The sequence below is a fragment of the Amphibalanus amphitrite genome, unplaced genomic scaffold (genome assembly GCF_019059575.1).
Source record: "Amphibalanus amphitrite isolate SeventyFive unplaced genomic scaffold, NRLGWU_Aamphi_draft 000328F_arrow, whole genome shotgun sequence".
Classification (NCBI taxonomy): Eukaryota; Metazoa; Arthropoda; class Thecostraca; order Balanomorpha; family Balanidae; genus Amphibalanus; species Amphibalanus amphitrite.
In genome coordinates, this window is record NW_024881823.1 from 468,073 (window position 1) to 489,806 (window position 21,734).

Genomic DNA, 21,734 nt, shown 5'->3' on the forward strand with positions numbered 1-21,734 from the left:
CCATAGAAGTGGAAATGTAGCTCACGCGCCCCACACAAAGGCACATCGGCAATCATTCAACAAATCAACACATAGCTCACAAGTCAACGGGGCTTCAATACCTATCGTGCATTCCTCACAACTGGCTGGCGCCGTGAGGTTTATGTAGAAGAATGTTCTTTGAAGAGAAAATCATGATTTTTATATATTCCTGGAAAAAGAAGTGCTAAATGCACCGACAGGCGTCCCGGTATCACCTGACCGAACTCGGTTGAAAACAAAAATATTGAAAAGGTTATTAAAAGGAGCAACCATCAAATCATCGAAACTTTGTCGTTTTTAAGAACATCTTTTCAAGTGAATTGTCGCTAAATAAATTCAGAGGCCTTCAATCGATTAGTAAAAAAGGTAGAAATATTTTGTCATGCATGATGCAGCACAACATCTGCGCTATGAGAAATCCAAGATGGATCGATATTCTAAAGTACGACCTTCCTTCGCCGCTCACCACTGATGCGCATATATGTTCTCCCTTATTGACGTGCGCGGCGGTACCCGCTTCTGACCATTATGGCTGCAGAGCCTGGTCATACGCCACCACACATTGTGTTCGGGGTGCAAATTAGCTCGTCCACAGAACAAGTCCGTGTCAAGGAGCGCCTTACTCAGAACACATGCAAAACGACGCCACTAAAGCACGTCTCAATTCTCGGTCGGCGAGTGCAGAACACGGACTGTGTGGTAATGTAGCAATTTAATATGGGCTTTGAGCGATGATACAGGTGTTTCATAACCTTGGGGATTAAGCGGTACGCACTGGGAATATTTATATTTTCATATAGCATGCGCTAGATATGCCCTCGTAGATATGGATTCACACCTCAATTCCAATATCAATGTGTGTATGATGACTTACTTGCGAATGGTGCTAGGATCAGGATAGGTAGACGGAACCGGAGTAAGAAAGCACAGGAAGCACAAATTTTCTATGACAATAATTTCCATTGATGCATTATCCCTCGCGGGCCCGGGGGGGGGCGTTTTTCGCCCCCCTGGCGAATATTTGCGATAGCTCCCGAACGCTTAGGGATAGGAAGGCGAAACTTTCAGTACCTTTTCTCCCATCAATTTGACATCTTCTGAAGGAAAAAATTTGGACCTAGCCCCCTTGATGACGTCACAAGGTCCATTTTTCTAGACCCCTGCACGGCAAACTTCGGCGTCACAGACGCAAACTTCAAATAGCTGCTAAAAATAGAGTTTTAGAGATAAAGACAAATTACGAGCACGGTTGTGTAGCGTTTGACCTAGAGAAAAATAGAAAAATAGTTTTGGTGACCTGAGGTCAGAGGTCAGGTCAACGACCCCGAAATGTGGTTTTAGTTTTTCGCAAATAACTTCGACAAAAATGGTCCTAGAGCTACGACAGTGGTACCATCGCATTCGCCTTGTCAAGCCGCGTCGAATGATATATGTTTTGTTCGGAAAAGGTCAAATTTTATGTTGACCTCATGTGACCTCGAATGACCTCTGGTTGACCTTGACACATGAAAGGTCGTTTATGATGGATCTGTACCCGCTGATCACGAATCTGGCATCTATTTTCCTCTAACCCTTCATTTAGAGCTTCCGGATTGCAAAATTGTCTTATTTATTATTACTAACTTGAATCAGTGAAATAGCCTCTAGCAGGGATACTCTTCTGTGACCTTGACCTTTGAGCAGCCTTGTATCGTAAGATGAACCACAAATAGGGAACTGATAAGCCTCAAAACATTTCAAAACATCTTGGAAGTTAGCACGCAAGTTATGCGAAAAAGTGCCAAGTTTGAGGTCAATTTTGAGCGTGACCTTGACCTTGACCTTTCACTTTGAGCACATTTCAGAATCCTCAGATTCTCTTCTTTCGTTTGACAGCCAATTTTGCCGGTTTGATGCAGCCTGCCGTCCTCTAGAAGGCTTACTTTGAGATCACTACACATGTGGCGGTTTTTGCCTTTGACCTTGACCTCTGACCTTGAAAATTGACCTGAGGTCAAAAATTTTAGGTGCATTAGAATCGTCTCGTAAGGACCTTTCGTTTGGTATTGCTTTTGTTTCCGTAGCTCCCTTATTTACGGAGTTAGACATGGGGGGGGGCGAAAAACGCCCCCCCCCCCCGGGCTGCGGTGGTTGGGATTACCCCCCGGGCCCGGCCGGGTTATAGCATTAGCATTAAAAATATCCCGTGGACAGATATAGGCAAGACGCTCCGAAGCGTCTGGAGGTCTGTTCAACCGGGTCGCATGCGTTATCCTCTCCCTTTATTTCCGCCGCTAAAACCGTCCTGCCAGCCATCCAATATATCGTTTCCCATTATTTTCCCGCCGTCACAGTCGGCCATCAGTCCGGTGCTGCCGCCTGGCGGCCGCCACCGCAACTGGTGCTAGCGGCCTGTTCGGCCGTCGACGTCTCCACGGGCCGGCGGCCGGCCGCTCAGTTTGCGACGGCGCGCGCGGCGATGTGGTGCTGTCGGTGACCGCAGCGCGACATTAGTGATCCCTGCACACAGAGACGCCGGCGACGATGCGGTCGTGTGTGCTGCTAGTGGCAGCGGTAGTGCTGTGGGCCGCTCTGCTGCCCGCTGTGCTCGCGTGCGACTGCTGTGAAAGAAACGCTACTCTATCTGAGTGTGGACCGGGCTCGGAGCTGCGATCTCGGCCCGACTGTGATTGTTGTACTGCCTGTGCGAGGCTTCGTGATCAGAGCTGTAACGACTCGGACCAGCCCTGTGCCGAGGGTCTGGACTGCAGCAGCGAGCGAGTCTGCACAGGTGAGACCCTCCTCCCCTCCCCGGCCCGCAGTCTCCTCCCGGCGAACAGCACTCCCTCCCCTACCTCCATACAAACTCGCTCCCAGACATACACAATACACATACCTTCCCACCCCACAGCGCTCCGCAGGCAGTGTGAGAAGCGGAAGGTAGCCGACGCTCGCCGGTATAGCCGCAGCGCATGCATCCCAGGCCCCCGGGCCGCCCCACGTCAAGGTCAGAGTGAGACTGAGTCCGCCCCCGGCTATAATCAGCCGCGTGCAGTTCGGCCGTACCTGGCCGACGCAGGTACGAGCCAAGCTGGGGGTCATGCGCCGAGAAACGACGCAGACGAAACGGACGACGGCTCTCGGCATAAGAGACAGACACTAATTTGTAGTTTGTTGTGAGAATGCTTCAGTCTCAGCATTCCAACCGTTATAAAGGCCGCGGTGGTTAAGGACAGGGTTGTAATTGGGTGTGCCGTCTTTTTCAATGGCGTGTAGCATCGTTCTGGCTTGCTCGATCTGTTGACAACAAAGCCTTCGTGCTGACTGTTGCGAATTCCACTGCCATTCTTGGAAACCCGACTGCCGTCCAGCCCTAGTGACGTCATTTGGGCGCATTGGGCGAATGTGGAGCAGACGCGGAGGCGTCTCAAGACCTCTGACGTCATTGGAGGCAAAGGGCGGCGCCATATTGGCTGCACTTTCCTCAATTAACTCCCGCCTGAACAAGTGGACAACCGCTCCGAGAGAATGCCGATCACACAAAGCTTGGTGATCTAGAGCATTTCGCGTACAGGTGTAGATCACGCCTGACTTGTGATATGAACTATGTGGGACTACTTTTTAAAGGTAAACCACATTTGTCATAAAATGTACTAGTGTAATAAAGTGAGCAGCTCTAATCCGTCCCACAAATTCACTCATGTAGTGATATCGCTCACAAATCAAAAGAGTGTGACTTCTGTTTAACATAACACACGACATAGCACGACATATCACACATTATCAGGCGCGATGGGACAAACATTCGGACAATGTGTAGATTACCTGCATGACATTCAAACTGTAGAAGAAACGTAAAGACCAAGCTCTTTATCAGATGATATTGACCCAGCACATGATTTGAACGAGCTAATGAGTTTGATTAGCACGCCACCAAGAAGTATCGTGTAATAAATGGCACAATTACAAATTATGATAAGAGGACAGTCGACTTTAATCGTTACTGTCATGTTATGGCCTGTTAAGCGAAAGACCGAACTGTTCAACCTGTAGGTTATAATGACATATACGATACTGCGTGCACTGTGCGAGCATTGATTTCAATCGTTGTTGGACCGATTGGACCTTGAAGGCCCCTATTGTGTGCAAAGAGGCGGAACGGAATCTCAATGTGATTGGACAATTCGAAAAAGCATTGTTAACATCCTGTTGACAGACGGAGCTTGTCTTACGACAAGTGGGCACAACGAGAACGCTGTGCTTTTGTGACGTAGCACGCAGTTCGAACCGCGGCTGCTGCCAATTTCGGTGTGATCTTCGGTCCATAGTATTTTGAGCCGTTAGGTGACCTGACGGCGTTTGGACAGACCCTGCGGGTGGACCGCGACTACCGGCGACATTTTACAGCGGGCACAAGTCAGGCTAACTGACAAGTAAGCGTGCATGTATCATAACAGTTTCATTCAACTGCCTTCATGAGAAACTATTTCGACAATGCAGAATTCGAACCTCTACATGACATTGATGTCCTACTCCTACTCATGGTATGGCTAAAACCACCGAAATACGAAACGATCAATACTCATCACAACACAACCGGCTACCTAGGAAGGGAAAAACGCTTGAAGACAAACCCGAACGAAGAAAGACCGGCTGCATCCATGCTTCACCAATCACACTTGGTCACGCTCTGCTGTTTGATGAAACACGTCACGGCAAACGTCACGCTTTGGCCTCGTAACGTGACGTGTTAACGCGGCAGGGATGCAGAATAGCACAGAACACTTAAGGCGTCATCTATGCTTTAAAAAAAAAATCAATTGCTATAACTAGTTTAAACAGAACAAAAAACGTCTCACACACTAAAATGCGATTATCTGCTCCATTTCAAGGCCCATTTATACGTAAATATGTTCAGTTTAGTGACCACTAAGCATTATAAAAATCAGTCAGGCTATCAAAGCCCACATTTCACACCTTTCATATTGGTGCCGGATTTGACAGGTCTTTGACTGTGCTATGGCACTGTGGCTAAATCACATGTGGGATCGCGTTACAATCACAAAGGCCCCCCCCCCCCATCAAGTCAGGATATTGGCCTCCCTTTTCCTTTTGGTGCCTCCCCACAGCAACAAAGAGAAAAAGCGTCCCACAACGGGACGGGTGCTGGGGCGACGGGTTCTATGGCGCCCCTTGGGTGTAATACCTCCTACAGTTCCTTTGAGCGAAAGTTTGGACAGCAACTAGCAAGTAAAAGAGAAAGGTAGCCATGATATATCAGTAACGTTATCTAGCTTCGTCTACGAAGTGGTGGTTATTTATACAGAGCGCAACGGTGATACAGGAACCGGCTTTCGTTTGTGGCCGTGGCAGTTTATTTACTATATCAGGTACCCAGTACATATGTTCCTTATAAGCCCATTATGGTTCATGCCTTTCATATCTCTGATCACTTCCATACAGGGAAGTGTTGCAACTTTCTCTTCTAATTTAGATTATCTTCATGAATGCATATCGAATATCAACCCCCGAGCTCCGAAGCTCCCATGGCTTTTCATCATCCCCTGGTGCAGTCCTTTCCATGCTCCCTGCCTCTCGACATTTTCAGGTCACGCACCTCTGCACGGACGCCGGTGGATGACCTCTGCATGACCCCTAACCACCGCCAGCTGACGCGCCACAAACGCCCTGCGCGCGGCGCCGCTGCCTCACTGCCGTTTTTACTGGCCTTTATGGCTAACTGAAGGATGATAATCGATCTGTGAGCCGTCAGGCACCGCCCGTGGGTAGGACTATCGGCCTTCAACGCCGCGGAAAATCACCCACCCATCAGAGATCTAATCCAAATCCGGCTTTGTATTTAGCTCACCCAGATCAACTTCATAACCGCTTGTACTCAGCGCCTGACACCCACGGCTGACCTATAACAACTAATTTGGGACACCGTCGACACTAGAAAGCCGCTGCACAGCCGGTTCGTTCGTCACCGCTCGTCCAGGCCACTGCGGACGCTGTGACCAGACGCGACCCGGTCCGCGTGGGCCGGTCGGCTCAGGTGCCGGTCATACTACCGGTACTGCCGGATGGCACGCGCGCTGCAGGTACTGCTAGTCGACACCGATGTGGGCCAGCCATCCGACCGACCTGGCTGGCTGTGCGACCTTTGACCCGACCAACCTGCCGACCGGCTCCCAGCGGCGCGGCGGCGTGCTTCGAGCCGGTCGGTCCAGTCATTCCACCGTGCCGGTGCCGGCGCCGTGCTCCATACCTGGGTCGTGCCTGTGGCCACGCTGACTGTGCAGAGACCGTATTCCAGTCAGCATGCATCCTTCATCGTTCACTAGAGTCGTGGTCATCTCTCGAAGCTAACTACAGCGCTGACAGGTGGCTGACATCGCCCGCACGACAGATTGCCACCGCCTGACACGAAAAATCTGAGGTTTCATTGAGCGACGTCAACAAGTGATGATGTCATCGAACAAAGCGGTGGCACAGCGGCTTTGTCATGCTCGCAGGGCGAAGCCTGCCCCATCCCGGCTTTGTTGAAACTGGGAACGGTCACAGTCGAGTATTATGTTCGCTGATGGTCACTGGATTCGCAGAAACGTTGGCAGTTAGATTTAGCACGGATTCGGCGTTGTACGCATGGGCTTAACCCCGACGTTTAGATCAGCTACGCTGTAACGTTTCGCGTCAATGGTATGTCATAAAATCGAAAAGGATTTGTATAGTACGATCAAACATGGTTATCTGCGGAGCGATTTACCCAGTCAAACTGTATTCCACAATAATAAATGACCGGGTTTTGGTGTGACTTGATCACCCCTTCACTGCAAAACAGTTGTGGCAATCATTTAGTTAGCGTTCAACCTATCGTGCTACTTCTGATTGTCAGCCATTTTCCATTCACTGTCACTCGACCCTCGCAGCTTGCCTACGCTGTTCCCTCCCGGTGCATTGGTATGCAGTTGGAGTCCAGGCAATGGCCATCACTGCCAGTTTAGCGGGGTCAGCGGCCGCCCGTCTGCCTGTGGCGGTCCTGGACGGCCCCACCGGCCATGGTGCCCTCGCCCCCCCCCCCCCCTGCACCGGCCGACCCACACAGCACCGCCGCACGTCTCCTTATTGAGAAGCTCGTCCTTGATCCCACCCGACGTCACGTGACCGCCGACCCCAAAAACGTCCCTCCCGCAGTGACGAGTCATCGGCGCGCCGCGCCGCGGCCCGGCGCTGGTGATTGCGATGGTGATGGTGACGCGATAGCGGCGATGGTGGCTCGATGGTGGCGGATGTGTGGTGTCAAGGGTGTGTGCTCAAGGCTCGGCCCCGTCTCCCGTCGGGTGCTAGCTGCGGCTCACGGCCGGCGCGGCGGGTGCGTGGAAATGAGATGCCGGTATTTGTGTCAGGTTTGAGGGCTGAGCTGTGGGCACATGTCCGGTTCCCGGGGCAGGGAAAATGGGGATAGAGCAAGTCTGAGCTGCTCTCCGACAGATACCGGATGGTACCGTTTTGTGACGACGTGAGTTGTACTTACATACGACGAGCAGATTAGAACTGGAGGCGAGACTGCTCCCCAGGCTAAACCTTTCCCAGAACATGACTATAAGCATGGCTTTCAGTGTAGGACTTATTTTAGCCAGGCGTGTGTCCTACTAAAAACCATCTTCGTCGAGGATTCCTAGTGGAATCCTGCAGCTATTTTCCAAAATTGTAATCAACTCGCAGATTATTTCAAACATCGCTAGCCAAATGAGCAAAAAAATTCAATAGTAGCTATCAAGTAATGCATCAATTATTGTGACAGCCCAAAGCGTTTGGCATGGAACTGATAAACTTATTCTCGCCGTCTAAATGCAAGTGCGCGAGCGCGAATAAAATCACATCCCAGCGCTTTGAATGCTCTCAACCATCCCAAAAGCGCCCTTCGACCGATCACAGCCATCGCCACCCACCCAGTTGAATGAGCGCGGATCATGCAGCCTTGATCGTGACATCAGAACGGTGCAGTGACCGTCAGGAATCGCAGCCACGCGCCGCGCGAGCCCCAGCCATTCAGCAAGCCGCAGCAATGGCCATGTATATTTATCATCACTCGGTACAGCCCGCAAAGGCAAAGCAATGTATTGCATGCGTTGCAGAGTGACATAAATCATCCGCAGAAGCCCTAAAGACAGATCAATGTCAATGACTGTGCGAGCCGCATGACGCCGCCTCCAAATGTCATGTATCTTGCCCATATCGTGTCATTTGTCCATTCATTGCACAATGTCGTGATAGAAGTGGTGCTAAATTATCATCAGATGGAGCGTGTGCGTCACAGACTACATCAAGCATTAGGGGAATTCATGCCACTTTGCATCTCCTGCTATGGATAGCATGACGACACGTCACATGTAGGATTTCAGAAGGCAGTAGGTCCTCGGAGAAAAAAATTCCAATCCTAACCGCTAACACTTGGACAGCCTTGCATTACATTGTTTTCATTCCACAGCTTTCAGGCGCAAGGCAGCACAATCACAGCGCAACATAAAAGCTTCCACCACAACCCCCTGCTGGACCCAGCACACAAACATTGCAAACGTCCCTTTTGTGGCGTGGGGTGGCCGCCAGCAGTGTCCGTCCCGTCTCTAGACCGCGCCCAATGCCTGCAGACCTGCAGATCTGCGGGTCCGGCGCTGTCCACGTCCCGCGGACGACGGGGCGCACTTGTCAAGGCCTCCATTACGTCTGCACAGGCGGGTTTGTTGCTCGCCTTGCTGAAGATTGAACTGAATTGAGACGGTCTGAGGTCGTTTGTCAGCGCCACTAACCGGGTCTGATTCGACTCCGGACAGCTCGGACGAGAGACCCCCGGGGCCTCACCCCGCCCCGCTCTGCCCCACAACGTCTTGGTCCGTCCTGTCCCGTCCTGCCCCATCCCATCCTGTCTTGTACCATATCGTTACGTTCCGTCCCGTCTTTACGTTCCTTTCCGTCCCGTTCCGTACCGTACCGTCACGTTCCCCTCTATCCCGTTCCCTTCCGTCCCATTCAGTTCTATTCTTTCGCTCTCTGTTCCCATTCCGTGCAGAGGCCAGTTTTACCAACAGAAAAATAGCCGCCTGCCGGAATTTTTTGCCTAAAGACCACTTCACATACGGAGCGTAAACGGTAAAGCCCTATCCGCTTACGTGCCCATCGCGTCTACGCTATTTTTCTGTTTGTTCTGATCCATTCTGTCCCTTTCACCCTAGTCCCTAGTCCATCCCGTGAGACAGACCCGCGGGATCCTTTCCAGTGGCGCTGGTCATGGTTCCAGCCCCGAAGCGGCCGCGCACGTGCGAAGATCGTTTTTCGGCTGCTACCGTCGCGAAAAACGGATAGTGATTGATTGGGTGTCATTGGGCACGTTTAGAGTCGACGGAGCTCGCGGGTAGCCAGGGAGTGGGGAGGGAGTGGCCAGGGAGTGGTTGAAGGCAGGCTGCAGGAGACTGTGTAAAGGACAGTGTGAATTATGAAGGAAATATCGCCATGTGAGGTGATATGCGTTGTTCAATGAATGCTGGGATCTACTGGTATTTGTTGCTCTGTGCAATGCGGACGACGTCAAACTTAGCAACAAACTCTGAATTTAAGCGGCTAATATGCAAATGCAGCCTTGTTTGGATCCGTCCAAACGCTGCTCGTTAGCTGCTGCGACTTCGCATTGGGGCGGGTCAAAAACGAGCGTGTTGTTTGCCTGTCTCACAAATCAAGGTCTCATTGGTCGTCCGTCTGCGACTAAAAACAACGCACTCAATGCAAACAATAGTCCGAAATAATTTACTATCTCCTGCATCCTCAGCCAAGCGGCTTATACCTATGCAGAGAAGACCTATTGTATCACACAGTTGCAATCAAGAATGAAAAGATAGTTCCCACAGGGTGGCTTATAAATGCCAATACCGTTTGTCGCGTACCACAGGCTCCATCAACGCATACCGACTGCATGCCAGACCTCATTGTTGGCTGGATGAATTGAATGTATCTCGTTAGAAACCTAACGGTCCGATCAAACTGTAAACAGCGATACAAAGGCCAGTCAGTGAGGCCTGGCCTATTGCTGCGGGACGGACAGTGGGCCCTTGGTCATTTACTGTCCGTGTACCGATGTGAAGCTTGTGCGTCATTTAACGATGACACACTGAGTCATGGAAGTATATTACAAAACAGTCCATGACTCATTAATAAATCGTTTCCCCTGAGGTAGTCGCTTCTCCACCCAACCCCTCTAATAAACATTCACATTCCATAGTACGCTGTTCCCGGACAAGCGATGATTACCCCCTCACCATCTCCTCCTCTACCCCCTCCAACGGCCCGCGGTAGATCCGTTCCGGAGCCATCGGGTCGCCTGGTGACCGTGACCCCTCTGACCCCGGGGAAGGGACAGTCGCCGCCCGCCACCTGCCGTGTCCTCGACGAGGCTCTTCTGTGACGTCATCTCACTAAAGGCGTGTGTGGGGGGGGGGGGGAGGGTGCAGCCCAGAGCTAATTATTGGGCTCAGGTGGACCAATGTCTCATCGTCCTGAGTGCCTCAACATGCCTTTGTTGTAATAGGAGTTTTAGTTTCCAGCAGGAAGGCCATTATGGGTCATTAGAGTATCAAATTATTATGGAATGTATAAAGACCTTTGAATACCCTGGCCATACTTGGCACGAATTAACTATGTTCTCCATCAAACACGTGTAAAAAAAAATGCACGGAAAGGTCCCGTTTCACTAACGTTGAGACACTGTTAAGCATTATACGAATGTCAAACACCAAATCATGCACAATTGCCAAAATGCCACGTACAAGACAGCTTCCTCCTGCCCATTATTGACGAGGAACATTCAACGAATACCCTGTTCCCTTCTGAGCCGTAACATCCCTTTCCATCGGCACTCTCCCCACTAATCCCACCCGCTGCAAGTGAAAACACCGCAGGAGAATTTAGGAGCCGGCTGAGTCTGCATCCCTTCCGCCCTCACTAATGCAGCATGGGAACAAACTCCGAGCAATCAGCAGCAGTTGAAACCCATAATAGTGAGACCAGGGCCTCGTTTCATAAAGCTCTGCCGTAACTTACACCTTTCCGTAATTCACACCCTTTCAAACTACGGAGCGCAAATAAATCCGTTTCACAAAGCCACAACTGGAATTGTTTACACCTCCGTAACTAATCACATTTGCGTAGTTACCGTAATTTATCAACCGTCCTACAAATTACAATTTCATGTCAACACTTATTTTTTACGAGAATTTATAAAACAATTATGTTGAATTTAAATCTTAAAAATTATTTTATGAAAAAAAAACAAAATTGATATTGATGACCATCCTTTATTAAAACAATATATTAAAAACAGCAGAAAGCCAGCTAAGCAGAAGTGCCTAACTACGAAAGTGGCGCGGCGCGGCGAATAAACAAAATTCCGATAGTGGCCACAAAAAGCGACTGGTACAGAAGATTTGCAGTTTCTTTTTCTCATTTAGGCTGTTCTTTCTTCCTCACCGGGCTCAACATTATAAAATATATTAAAAATTAGCTTCGAATCTTCACATTGATTCAAAATCACGCAACATTTTTGTGCGTAGTTTACGCCACTGATATCAAGAGCTTGATAAAATATTTGGCGTTAATTACGTCGTTTTATGAAACCCAAATTGCATCAATTGGTCCGGAATCGAGCATTTGCCGTAAATGAAGCTCCGTACTTTCGATGGCGTGAATTACTCCGGTCTCCGGCTTTATGAAACCGAATTGGCATCAAATACGCCAAATCTGGCATAATTGACGGAACGCCGTAAGTAATTCCTTTTATGAAACGAGGCCCAGCAGCCATTCCAGCGCGGTGAGCACCCCTCCCCTCCCCTCCCATCTCCGTCAATTACGCCCGAGTGCTGCGCTCCGATGGGTTTTGGCCGCGCACGCCGGCACGTCCTGGGACGCCCACGTGCGCGTGCCTTCACGTGGCGAGCACGTGCGTGCACGAGTGGGCCCTGACAGATGATAAGGCATTAGCAATTGGTTACCATTTGTGGTAAGAGACGGGAATGGTTAATCAGAGTGATTGATGGATGCATTATCGTGGATTGTGGAATCATCACAAAGTTGAAAGCGATGTTAAATCTTCAAACTCAACTTAAGTCACATAGCTCTATGACTTCTATTTTACCTTTGAGAGGACAAACTTCTATTGTTAGATATTTCTTATTGTTTACGATAACTGCAAGAGGTGAGCTATCAGCATATAAAGGAAGAGACGTCTACAGACGAACCCAATTCCATTTTGAGGTTTCATGCTCCTTGCTTCCCCTTTCCAGAATCTCCGCACCTTCCCATTTCAGGGCATCTCCATTAGACCACCCATTCTGGGCGTCTCCGTCATACACACCCATTCCAGCTGCTCCGTCAGACCCTTACCATTCCGGGCGTCTCCATTTGAGCTCCGGCGTCGGACGTGGACCGGAACCAGCGTCGTTTCCGGCCCAGTTGGCCTCGCAATGGGCCGTCGACCCCGCCCTTCCTCAGCTCCGGTGGTACCGATAGAGCACGGCACACACCTACAGGTGGATGACCCCAGGAGCGTCAACAAGCCAAACAAGGGAAGCCGACCGAGACACCTGACGGGGCAATAAACTAAAAGAAGAAGTTCAGCGACAGTATGTCGTTCTTTTTCCTATTAGTTAGTGACTGTTAAGCTAATGAAGATGAGATTATTGTTGTCGAATATTAGATTAGTTGGATTGGATCGGTTGAAAGAAATAAAAATCAATCGAACCTCGCCTCATGTACTCTCCACTGGACCCTTTTGCAGAGCTCGTTTACGATCAGAGAGATATGAGCATTGAACGTTAAACACTAAACAGTACTACGATATTTGCAAACTACGCCATGCGTTGTTAGCACGGCTAAGCTGTGAGTGTAGCTGGGCTTAGCTCTCGCTCAGCTATGCTGCAGGTGTACACGGCACAATTCCAGGAATCCATCCGATTTTTCGTCCTCCATATTTCCTTCAAACTAATCCACAAACACCGAACAGTGAACACACCAATCGCGACGTAGCCACCACTAACACAAACACTTTTCGCACCTGAGCTTCCAGCATCTGTGGTTGGATTTTTTAAAGCAGCCAAACAATAAGTATCCCCGCAGCCACAGAGGCACAGAAAATCGGGGAGGCTTGGGCGCGTGTTACTGGTCAATATGTTCGAGCTCAGTATCTACTATACGGCTGGCAGCTGACACCCTAACAACTAACAAGGCTGGCAAGATTACTATACAGCATAAGGCTGGGAGCGTCCGCTCAAACACATTAATAAACATGTGTGATTAGCAGTTCAGAATGGCTCAGCATATCTCTACATCGAAGCGGAAGCCACTCCTTGGCTGCACGTGACGAATGAAACGCACTAACCGCGACATGGACCGTCCTTCAATGGCATGCACCTTTGTTTGGGCTTGTACCGCGAAGCGCTAAAGTGGCATTGGATTCAATGACTTCAGACTTCAGAGGCGGTGACGAGGACAATGAAGGCAAAGCGTCCCCGCTCCAGTATGGAGATGAACCGGGGCGCGTTCGGTCTCGTCCGCGACACGCCCAAATTCGGCCCAGTAAACGCCTGTTAACACCGTCTGCCGAACGGCGGGTTCACGCCACAGCGGCTATCGGATGCCAACGAGCTCCATGTCCCCCGAGTGTTCCAAATGTGTTCGCGCTCCAGAGCGCTGCATCTGGCACCCCTGTGAACAACACTTACGGCTCATTGTGAAGCTGTCACCATTATTCAAATATTCTCCGAAACAGCCAGCTAGCCTGCCGCTGACTGACATCAGAAGATAAGCTCACATGCCGCTGCGGGTTTTCCTGGGACTTGGCTGTACGGGGTAGGGGGCTCTGTGTTGTGGTTTCAGGCTCGACCAGCTTGGTCTTGTGTCTAGTGATCTCTTCTCTCCCTTACCTCCCTGCCTGTGTGCATTTGTATGTCTCAGAGGGAACAACATTCACTGACTCGGCCAAGGTCTACCTCGTCGGCACTTTATCAATTAGAAAGCTGCACGAACGCTCCACACCGCCGCGGCTCGGTCGCCGCAAAGTACTGTATCCAAATGGGTCCGTGTTTTTCCTGTTTTCGGCCATGACTCTGAGCGGCCGGATCAGGCACGAGGTCGGGGCCGTGTCGGCTCGGGACCGGCTCTGCAGCAGTCCGCGCTCACGCTCCGCTGCAGGCAGGCTCCGTGGTGCCCCGGTGACCCCGACAGTCATTTGACAGGCTGCCCCACCCGGATGGGCCGAGCACGTAGCGGAGATGGGAAGGATCTGCCCGCGAGTGAGATGAGGATTATCATCGCCAATAGGATGAGTGGCCTGCTTCTCATGAGAGGCAGGCTGTAGCGCAGCACCTAGGGAGCTTGGGAGGCAAACGCAATCTCGTCTCTCTGGTTTTCCATCAGATTAGAAAGATACCTGTTCCGTTGGGGCAGTCTCAGCATTGTCAACGTGTCTTTCAAAGTGGTTCACAGCTTCTCGAGCTCCCCTACCCCAACTCCATGACATACATAAGGTCAATCAGCAACCACCCTCGCGGCTCACACGACTACCCATTCGACCCCATCGCAGTCTTTCTCATCACGACAGACCTTCCTGCTCTGACCTGTGACCCGTGACCCTGGGGTACCGGATGGCCCCTGGTGACCCTGGGGACTGTCAGATACAGCCGTTACACCGCAACGTCGCCCCCAGGCTGGTGGGAAACGGGCTCTTCATGCGGTAGTCACGGAAGCCTTCACAATACGGTAGTTCGTTGGCTGGATTCACGAAATGTGGTGAAGTAACGTAAAACAACACACGTCCGCATGGCAACGGTGAGTTCTTACACACCTGTGATGACGAGAAGTTATTTGAGTGTAAGAAAAATTGCAGAGCAGCATATGAAAATCATGCTCCGTCAAACAGCTCAGTAACAACAATTGAAACTAAAAAGACAGCAATGGATGCAGGCATGCTTATTTGATCCAAAACTGGGCTACTTTGTAGAGTAAAAGGAATAAAGAAATTTAGAAACTGGAAGCGCATATCTTCATTGCTAAGTGTCCGGGTGTCCCAAAAGTAAGGTCATGATTTAAAACTTAAATATCTCGAGAAGTAAGAGTCCGAATCACTTCCAATTTTAACACGTGCAAGGTACATCCATAAAATTATTTTCTTGCATGCTTAAACCATTTTTGATCATAACTACACCGAGCAGTAGGCATAAAACTGAGAAGGTCGAAATTCAACTCTTAGAGAGGGTCCGTCATTAAAACAAAGGGTAAATACCGCCCAGTTTTCGGCCCTAAGCAGACCCTATCAGCTCGCCCTATCTCTGAACTCATGCATAGTTTCGCCTCAACCGGTAAAACGTCAGAAAAAAAAGTATAATGTACGCACAGGGCATGTATACTTAGCCACCTGTGCTTCGAGGTCCTGAGGACGACAGCGGGAATCGGGTGACAATAAATCAAGAGAGGTGGCCGAGAGTCCTCCCAGTGGTTCTTCCGCTCGTCGCAACGCAGCTGTGCCGACACCATCAGCCAGCAGTGGTTTCAGCAGGATGGAGACTATGCTTGCACCGTCCTGAAGATCATGCATTGTCTCCGAGAGTGGATGTGAGATCCCGTAATTTTCAGTCAGGGCAACGCCATTGAATGGCCTCCACGGTCACCTGACGTTACACCTTCATATTTGTATTCTCTGGATACACAACAGAAAGATTGTCTTTTAGGACAACCCAACGAGCCGGGAAGAACTAAAGGACGATCCCTTCGAGCAAACATAGGCGGCATCTCACCAGAGAATCGCTCCAGAATAGTGGAGGAAGTCAAACGTAGTCTATTCATGCACGCGGCCCGAAATGGTAGCCATGTAGAAAAGCAGCAAATGTGGGGCTACGAGCCAATGTATTGACTCATATGTATGTCAGAATAAAATTTTATAAAATGCTCTTTCATATGATGTCCTATTTATATCTATCCATCGCGTATTTTTGGCAGTGTGGCCAAAACAAATGATGACCTTACTTTTGGGACACCCTGTACAATAAGATATGCTCAGAATGACGAAAGATGCTGACGTTCGAGACACGTCAAAATACATTCATCGTAAAATCTCTCTAATTAATCGATGACACCGGTTGCACATTCTCACGTGATGAATCGTGGGGGCATTCAGTGGCATTCGTGCCCTGTGGATAACGATCCGAGCCTCTGAGACCCTACTGCCAGACACGAGCTGCGGATAAATGCCATCTCCGCACCGGTTTGTCTTCAGAAAGGATGACACGAGCGTGATGATCGTATAATTGTTTGCTCTTCGTTTTTATCTGGTGGCATAAAGCATCCATGTATGTGTACCGACAAAATACGGGACAAGCCGGAGTTCAAATATCGTCGCGATGGTTATGGACCTACCAGATGAAACATGATTTTTTGCTGTTGAAATTTGAGATCCAGGTCACGGATGCGCAATCCCCGAATCCCTCTCACTACCCCCAGCGCTAACTCTACCCTCTTTTTCCGGCAGACCCGGAGAAGTGCCGAAGTGACGGCGACTGTCACGAGAGCCGCTTCTGCCTGGGAGGGGTGTGTACGGACCCGTGTCAGGTTCTGGACCACTGCGACGGCCTGCTGCGACACGGCGCCTGTCAGGTCCGAAACCACCGACCGGTCTGCACCTGTCCACCCACGCTGACACTCGATGCCGAGAAGAAGGCCTGCGTCAAAGGTAGGTCAACTGGAGAAGTGGGGGAGCGTCTGGGTGGCAGCAGATGGGTCACACAGAGAGGGTGAACGGTGAGGGTGGTTATATAAAGGGACGAGGGTGAATCATCCAGATGGACGGGACAGAGAATGGCAGACAAGGGGTGACAGGTGCAACCCACGCCGAAGAAGCGTTGGTGGGTCGCAGAGCTGTGCAGACGAGGGCCATCCAGGCAGATATGGATAGAACACAAGAGGCGGGTTATAGGCAACGGGACGAAAAGACGCCAAAGTGTTTGCACTCTTGCACTTTGCACCTGGTCTGTTCGCGCAGCACTCGCCTGCACCACCGATTAACGCCAGCGATAAATGGGTCGTTTCTTTGTCGTGCTTACCTGGGTGTCAGACAATTACTCTTCCTGGTGTAAAGTAGTTCAGTGACTACAAAGATTTATTACCTGCGACATGCTGAACATCACCTCATTACACCATGAACACATTATGTCTCGTAAAAGGGCCGTACTCTGAGCCACGCGCAACGAGACAATTTCTTTCACCAGGAAAACAACTCGACACTGATGGAATCAGCCAGGCCGTCTCTTTTATTTGAGACACAACTTCTTGGACCTGGATGAAATCAGCCGAGCTACTATGAGAGCAGTAACCGGCTCCCAATGTTACCACGTTAGGCCATGCCATTTGCCTGAACCCTGAGGGCAATAGTTCCCATGGAATAAGTCAAGAAATAGCTCAGACCATTGTTAGCAGCTAACAGCTGCTCACTTCGCACCAGCTTAGCAGCTTCTCACCATGAAAAGCGTAGGTGTTTAGTCACGGCTTGCGAACAAAGGAGCATCATCCCGAGGCCACAATATTAAAAAAGCAAGCAGCTTCCCGTGAGAAAACAGCTGACTGGAAAGAGACCACCTGTCGTGTCTGACCAGTCCTAACCGACTCCCGTGTCATTTTGGCCCGGTGACGGAGCGCACTGGCCCTTTGGGTCGAGCCGGCCGGCGGATCCGGCTGGTCGGTCGCGTGCCGTCCAGGCCACGGTACCCGACAGTCGGTCACGCATGACTGGCACGGCCCGTGGAGGAAGCCGTGACGCCATGGCGAACTGACGGCAGGCGAAATGTATATGTTACAGGGAGTATGAGAAATCAGTTAGTTTGCAAACTACCTAGGGAGTTTGCAAACTCCCTGAACGATCAGGTAGTTTGCAAACTCCCTAGGTAGTTTGCAAAGTACCTGGTCGAACAGGTAGTTTGCAAACTCCCTAGGTAGTTTGCAAAGTCTCTAGTTAGTTTGCAAACTCCCTAGGGTTGTTGCAAACTACCTATAGGTAAAATGCAAAACGACGAAACAACAGCCATATACGAGTACACAAGACGCGATGAATTGGTTCATAGCTCAGAATGAAGCTTGGCAGCAATGGTGCATAACGAGACCATGACGAGACGATGTGGTGTTTTGATGACGCTCTTTCGCAGTAACTATTTATTTTTGTCTTGCTCGCAAATATCATCTTACAGATTAATGTCTGCCTTTTTTATTGTAGTCGACAACATGTTACGTTGCCATCCACCTCCTTTCCTTGGACGTCAGCGGCCTCTCCTCCACCGGTCTGGCGTCCATCTAAAAGCGGATGACGTCGCCTTGTTCGGCGTCTTCCACGACTCGAGAGTTATTGCCGCTCAGCGCTTCCTCCCACTCCCGGAACCTCTGATCGAACAGTTCGTGAGACATCCCCACAGAACCACAGAGCAACCATAAAACAGAAACTGCGATCACTATGCTGCCTCTCCACACTCCGCTCAGCACTGATGACCCGCCAGCACTGTGCAGTGTGCACCGTCCACCAGCCGTGACCCGACAGCGCCTTTCATCCGTATCCCGCAGGCACACACTGACCTGACCTGTCAGGCTCGGGGCAGTCGACTGCTGGCTAACAGGATCGGGTGGAAGCGGGGCGTTGGGTTGACTAAAGATGACATCCTGATTTCTAACCCGCGCCCCGTAGGGGGGGGGGCGGGGCCAAAATGGCCCCCCTGTCCTTTTCCGTCAATATCTCCTAAACGGCTGCAGCTATCGCCATCAAACTTTCAGGACTTCTCCGGGCATCAATTTTACACATTGTGACCAAAATTTTCCAGAGGCTATGATAGGTTGGCCATAAATGACGTCAGAATGACGTCATGTTCTGCCATTTCGACCGAAAAAGTGCTTCGCGAGAAGAGCTGTCAGACCTACAGCTTTGAAGATATAGAAAAATGATCAAGACATAAAAGGTGTGAAATCAACAGGGCTACAAATTTGCATTCTCGGATTCTTAAAATTTTTGATTTTTGACCCCCAGAAATGAAAAATGAAATTGGATATATTACCCAAAAAATCAAAAAAGTTTTTTAAGTTTCGAAAAAAAAAAAAAAACAAAATATGATAGTACCTACCAGTCAACCCAACGCCCCGCTTCCACCCGATCCTGTTGCCAGCAGTCGACTGCCCTGAGCTTGACAGGTCAGGTCAGTGTGTGCCTGCGGGATACGGATGAAAGGCGCTGTTGGGTCACGGCTGGTGGACGGCGCACAGTGCTGGCGGGTCATCAGTGCTGAGCGGAGTGTGGAGAGGCAGCATAGTGATCGCAGTTTCTGTTTTATGGTTGCTCTGTGGTTCTGTGGGGATGTCTCACGAACTGTTCGATCAGAGGTTCCGGGAGTGGGAGGAAGCGCTGAGCGGCAATAACTCTCGAGTCGTGGAAGACGCCGAACATGGCGACGTCATCCGCTTTTAGATGGACGCCAGACCGGTGGAGGAGAGCCCGCTGACGTCCAAGGAAAGGAGGTGGATGGCAACGTAATATGTTGTCGACTACAATAAAAAAAGGCAGACATTAATCTGTCAGATGATATTTGCGAGCAAGACAAAAATAAATAGTTAGCTGCGGAAGAGCGTCATCAAAACACCACATCGTCTCGTTATGCACCATTGCTGCCAAGCTTCATTCTGAGCTATGAACCAATTCATCGCGTCTTGTGTACTCGTATATGGCTGTTGTTTCGTCGTTTTTGCATTTTACTTATAGGTAGTTTGCAACAACCCTAGGGAGTTTGCAAACTAACTAGGGACTTTGCAAACTACCTAGGGAGTTTGCAAACTACCTGTTCGACCAGGTACTTTGCAAACTACCTAGGGAGTTTGCAAACTACCTGATCGTTCAGGGAGTTTGCAAACTCCCTAGGTAGTTTGCAAACTAACTGATTTCTCATACTCCCTGTAACATATACAACTTTTACCGCAGAGGCGGTGAACTGGGACAAGTAGGTTTGGCTGTAGTAGGCATTCGCACGTTTTAATGGTTTCCTGTTTGATTAATTTTTGTTCCACTCGAATTTTTCCTTTTCATAAATGAAAAGTTTAGGAATGTTGATTATTAGCATGACGTCAAGACGAGGCACTATTTACACATACAATGGTTATTCGCAGGTCCCAACAACGTCCCCGCAACGCACGTAAAACAACCTCTGAATACGTGTTCTAATTAAACCTCGAAAACAATAAAAAAATAACGTCCCGATTTCTTCTCGTGGCCTTCCACTCAAAATTCCCGTCATCTCGCCGGCCCACTCCTGACTCCCGGTAACCACTTTAACTTGCACGGAACACACAGTCCGCAGTCACAGCTCCACAGTTCACCTATACACACATCCGGCGAGCACCAAACACCGCTGCAGCGATGGAGGCACGGATCGCCGGTCGGCCGGGCCGGTCGGCGGATGACGCGGCCGCGCGTCCATTGTTGGGCCAACCTTCCGGTGACTCAGAGCCGTCACTCAGCGGTGGGTGTCGGGACCACGCGGTGTCAGTCTTCCTCTGTGGACGCCGTGAAGAATGGCCGTGGGCGGACCGTGGGCGCGCAGTAACTAGCCGTGAGGGCCAGCACGGAATGGCAGTCGAGACGCCGGCCGCGGGGTGCGGACAAGGCGACATTGGTTGGCCAGGTGTTTAACACCTGTTTAGAAAGATGGTGGGCGTTGGTGTGTGAAAGCGTAGGTCACGACAGAACTGAACATGTGTTCCCTGTTGGCCGCAACGGTTTGCTAGTGGTTCATACGTTCCCAGGTGCGGTGTGAGAAAATCGTCAAGGTCAGGGTGAAACATATGGATGATGTCAAAAATGGCAGCCTAACAGCCCGGCTATAATTACAGACTTGTGCTCGATATATTGTCGGAAGGGTGCCGTATGTGGCGAATTATGTGCGATAAAGCGCAGATTATGCAGAGGCTATACCTACTTTTGATGCGTCTTATCTCCTACCGACCGCATAGAATTCGGTCTGGCTCACGAGAGTAAGGCTAAGTGGCATTTGCAAATCATCATATTAGCCATTTTTTACCGATCCAACAAAACTGCAAGTCATGAAATTACCAACGATTGTCGGTTACACCTTTTGCTTTATTTATCATTAGTCATCATACCGCATCATCGCGCGTTTAGATCCCATCGACAATGCGCGATGACCAGCAGTGAGCCTTCAGGTGCCACATCGGCAACTGACAAAGGCCTTTGTGCGGTTTTAAAATTGCAAACCGGCTTCGCGACCTTCCTCTTTGCGTTTGGCGAGCAGCGAGCAGCTTCATCGGGTAGGTCCATGCGCCTCCAGCTACCATTGGTGGTTGAGCGGTGACAGAGACAAGTCACCGAATCTGTATCACATCGAGGAATGCATATGCATGTCCACAAAAAGACTTATGAGCATTCCAATGCCTCTTATGTATCTAAAAGTAGCATCCTCAACGATCAGTCCGGATAAGTAATTTCCAGTGCATAATTTAGATATAATTCATCCAGGTATGATGCATTATGCATGGATAAAAGTATAATGTGTAATTACACCTTACCGCCGCATACGAGTATGTATATTGAGAGTCCCCCGCATGCTCCGCTGCGGCGGTCAATCAAATATGGCCGCCAGTGTGGAATGCAGGCCGCC

General features: G+C 50.1%; 1 protein-coding gene across 5 annotated transcripts in view; it reads left to right on the plus strand.

Annotated features, from left to right (window-relative positions):
• Positions 1–2,456: 2,456 nt before the first annotated feature.
• The window catches only part of LOC122388618, a 55,186-nt gene continuing 35,908 nt past the window's right edge, over positions 2,457–21,734 (plus strand). For 3 of the 5 annotated variants that reach the window (XM_043379821.1, XM_043379822.1, XM_043379823.1), the window contains exons 1-2: positions 2,472–2,791; positions 16,568–16,768. In XM_043379821.1, the coding sequence (XP_043235756.1) occupies positions 2,545–2,791; positions 16,568–16,768 (448 nt within the window). In that variant the 5' untranslated portion in view covers positions 2,472–2,544. Of the gene's footprint in view, positions 2,792–16,567; positions 16,769–21,734 lie in introns of all 5 variants that reach the window. The other 2 variants (XM_043379820.1, XM_043379824.1) reach the window with 1 other exon arrangement.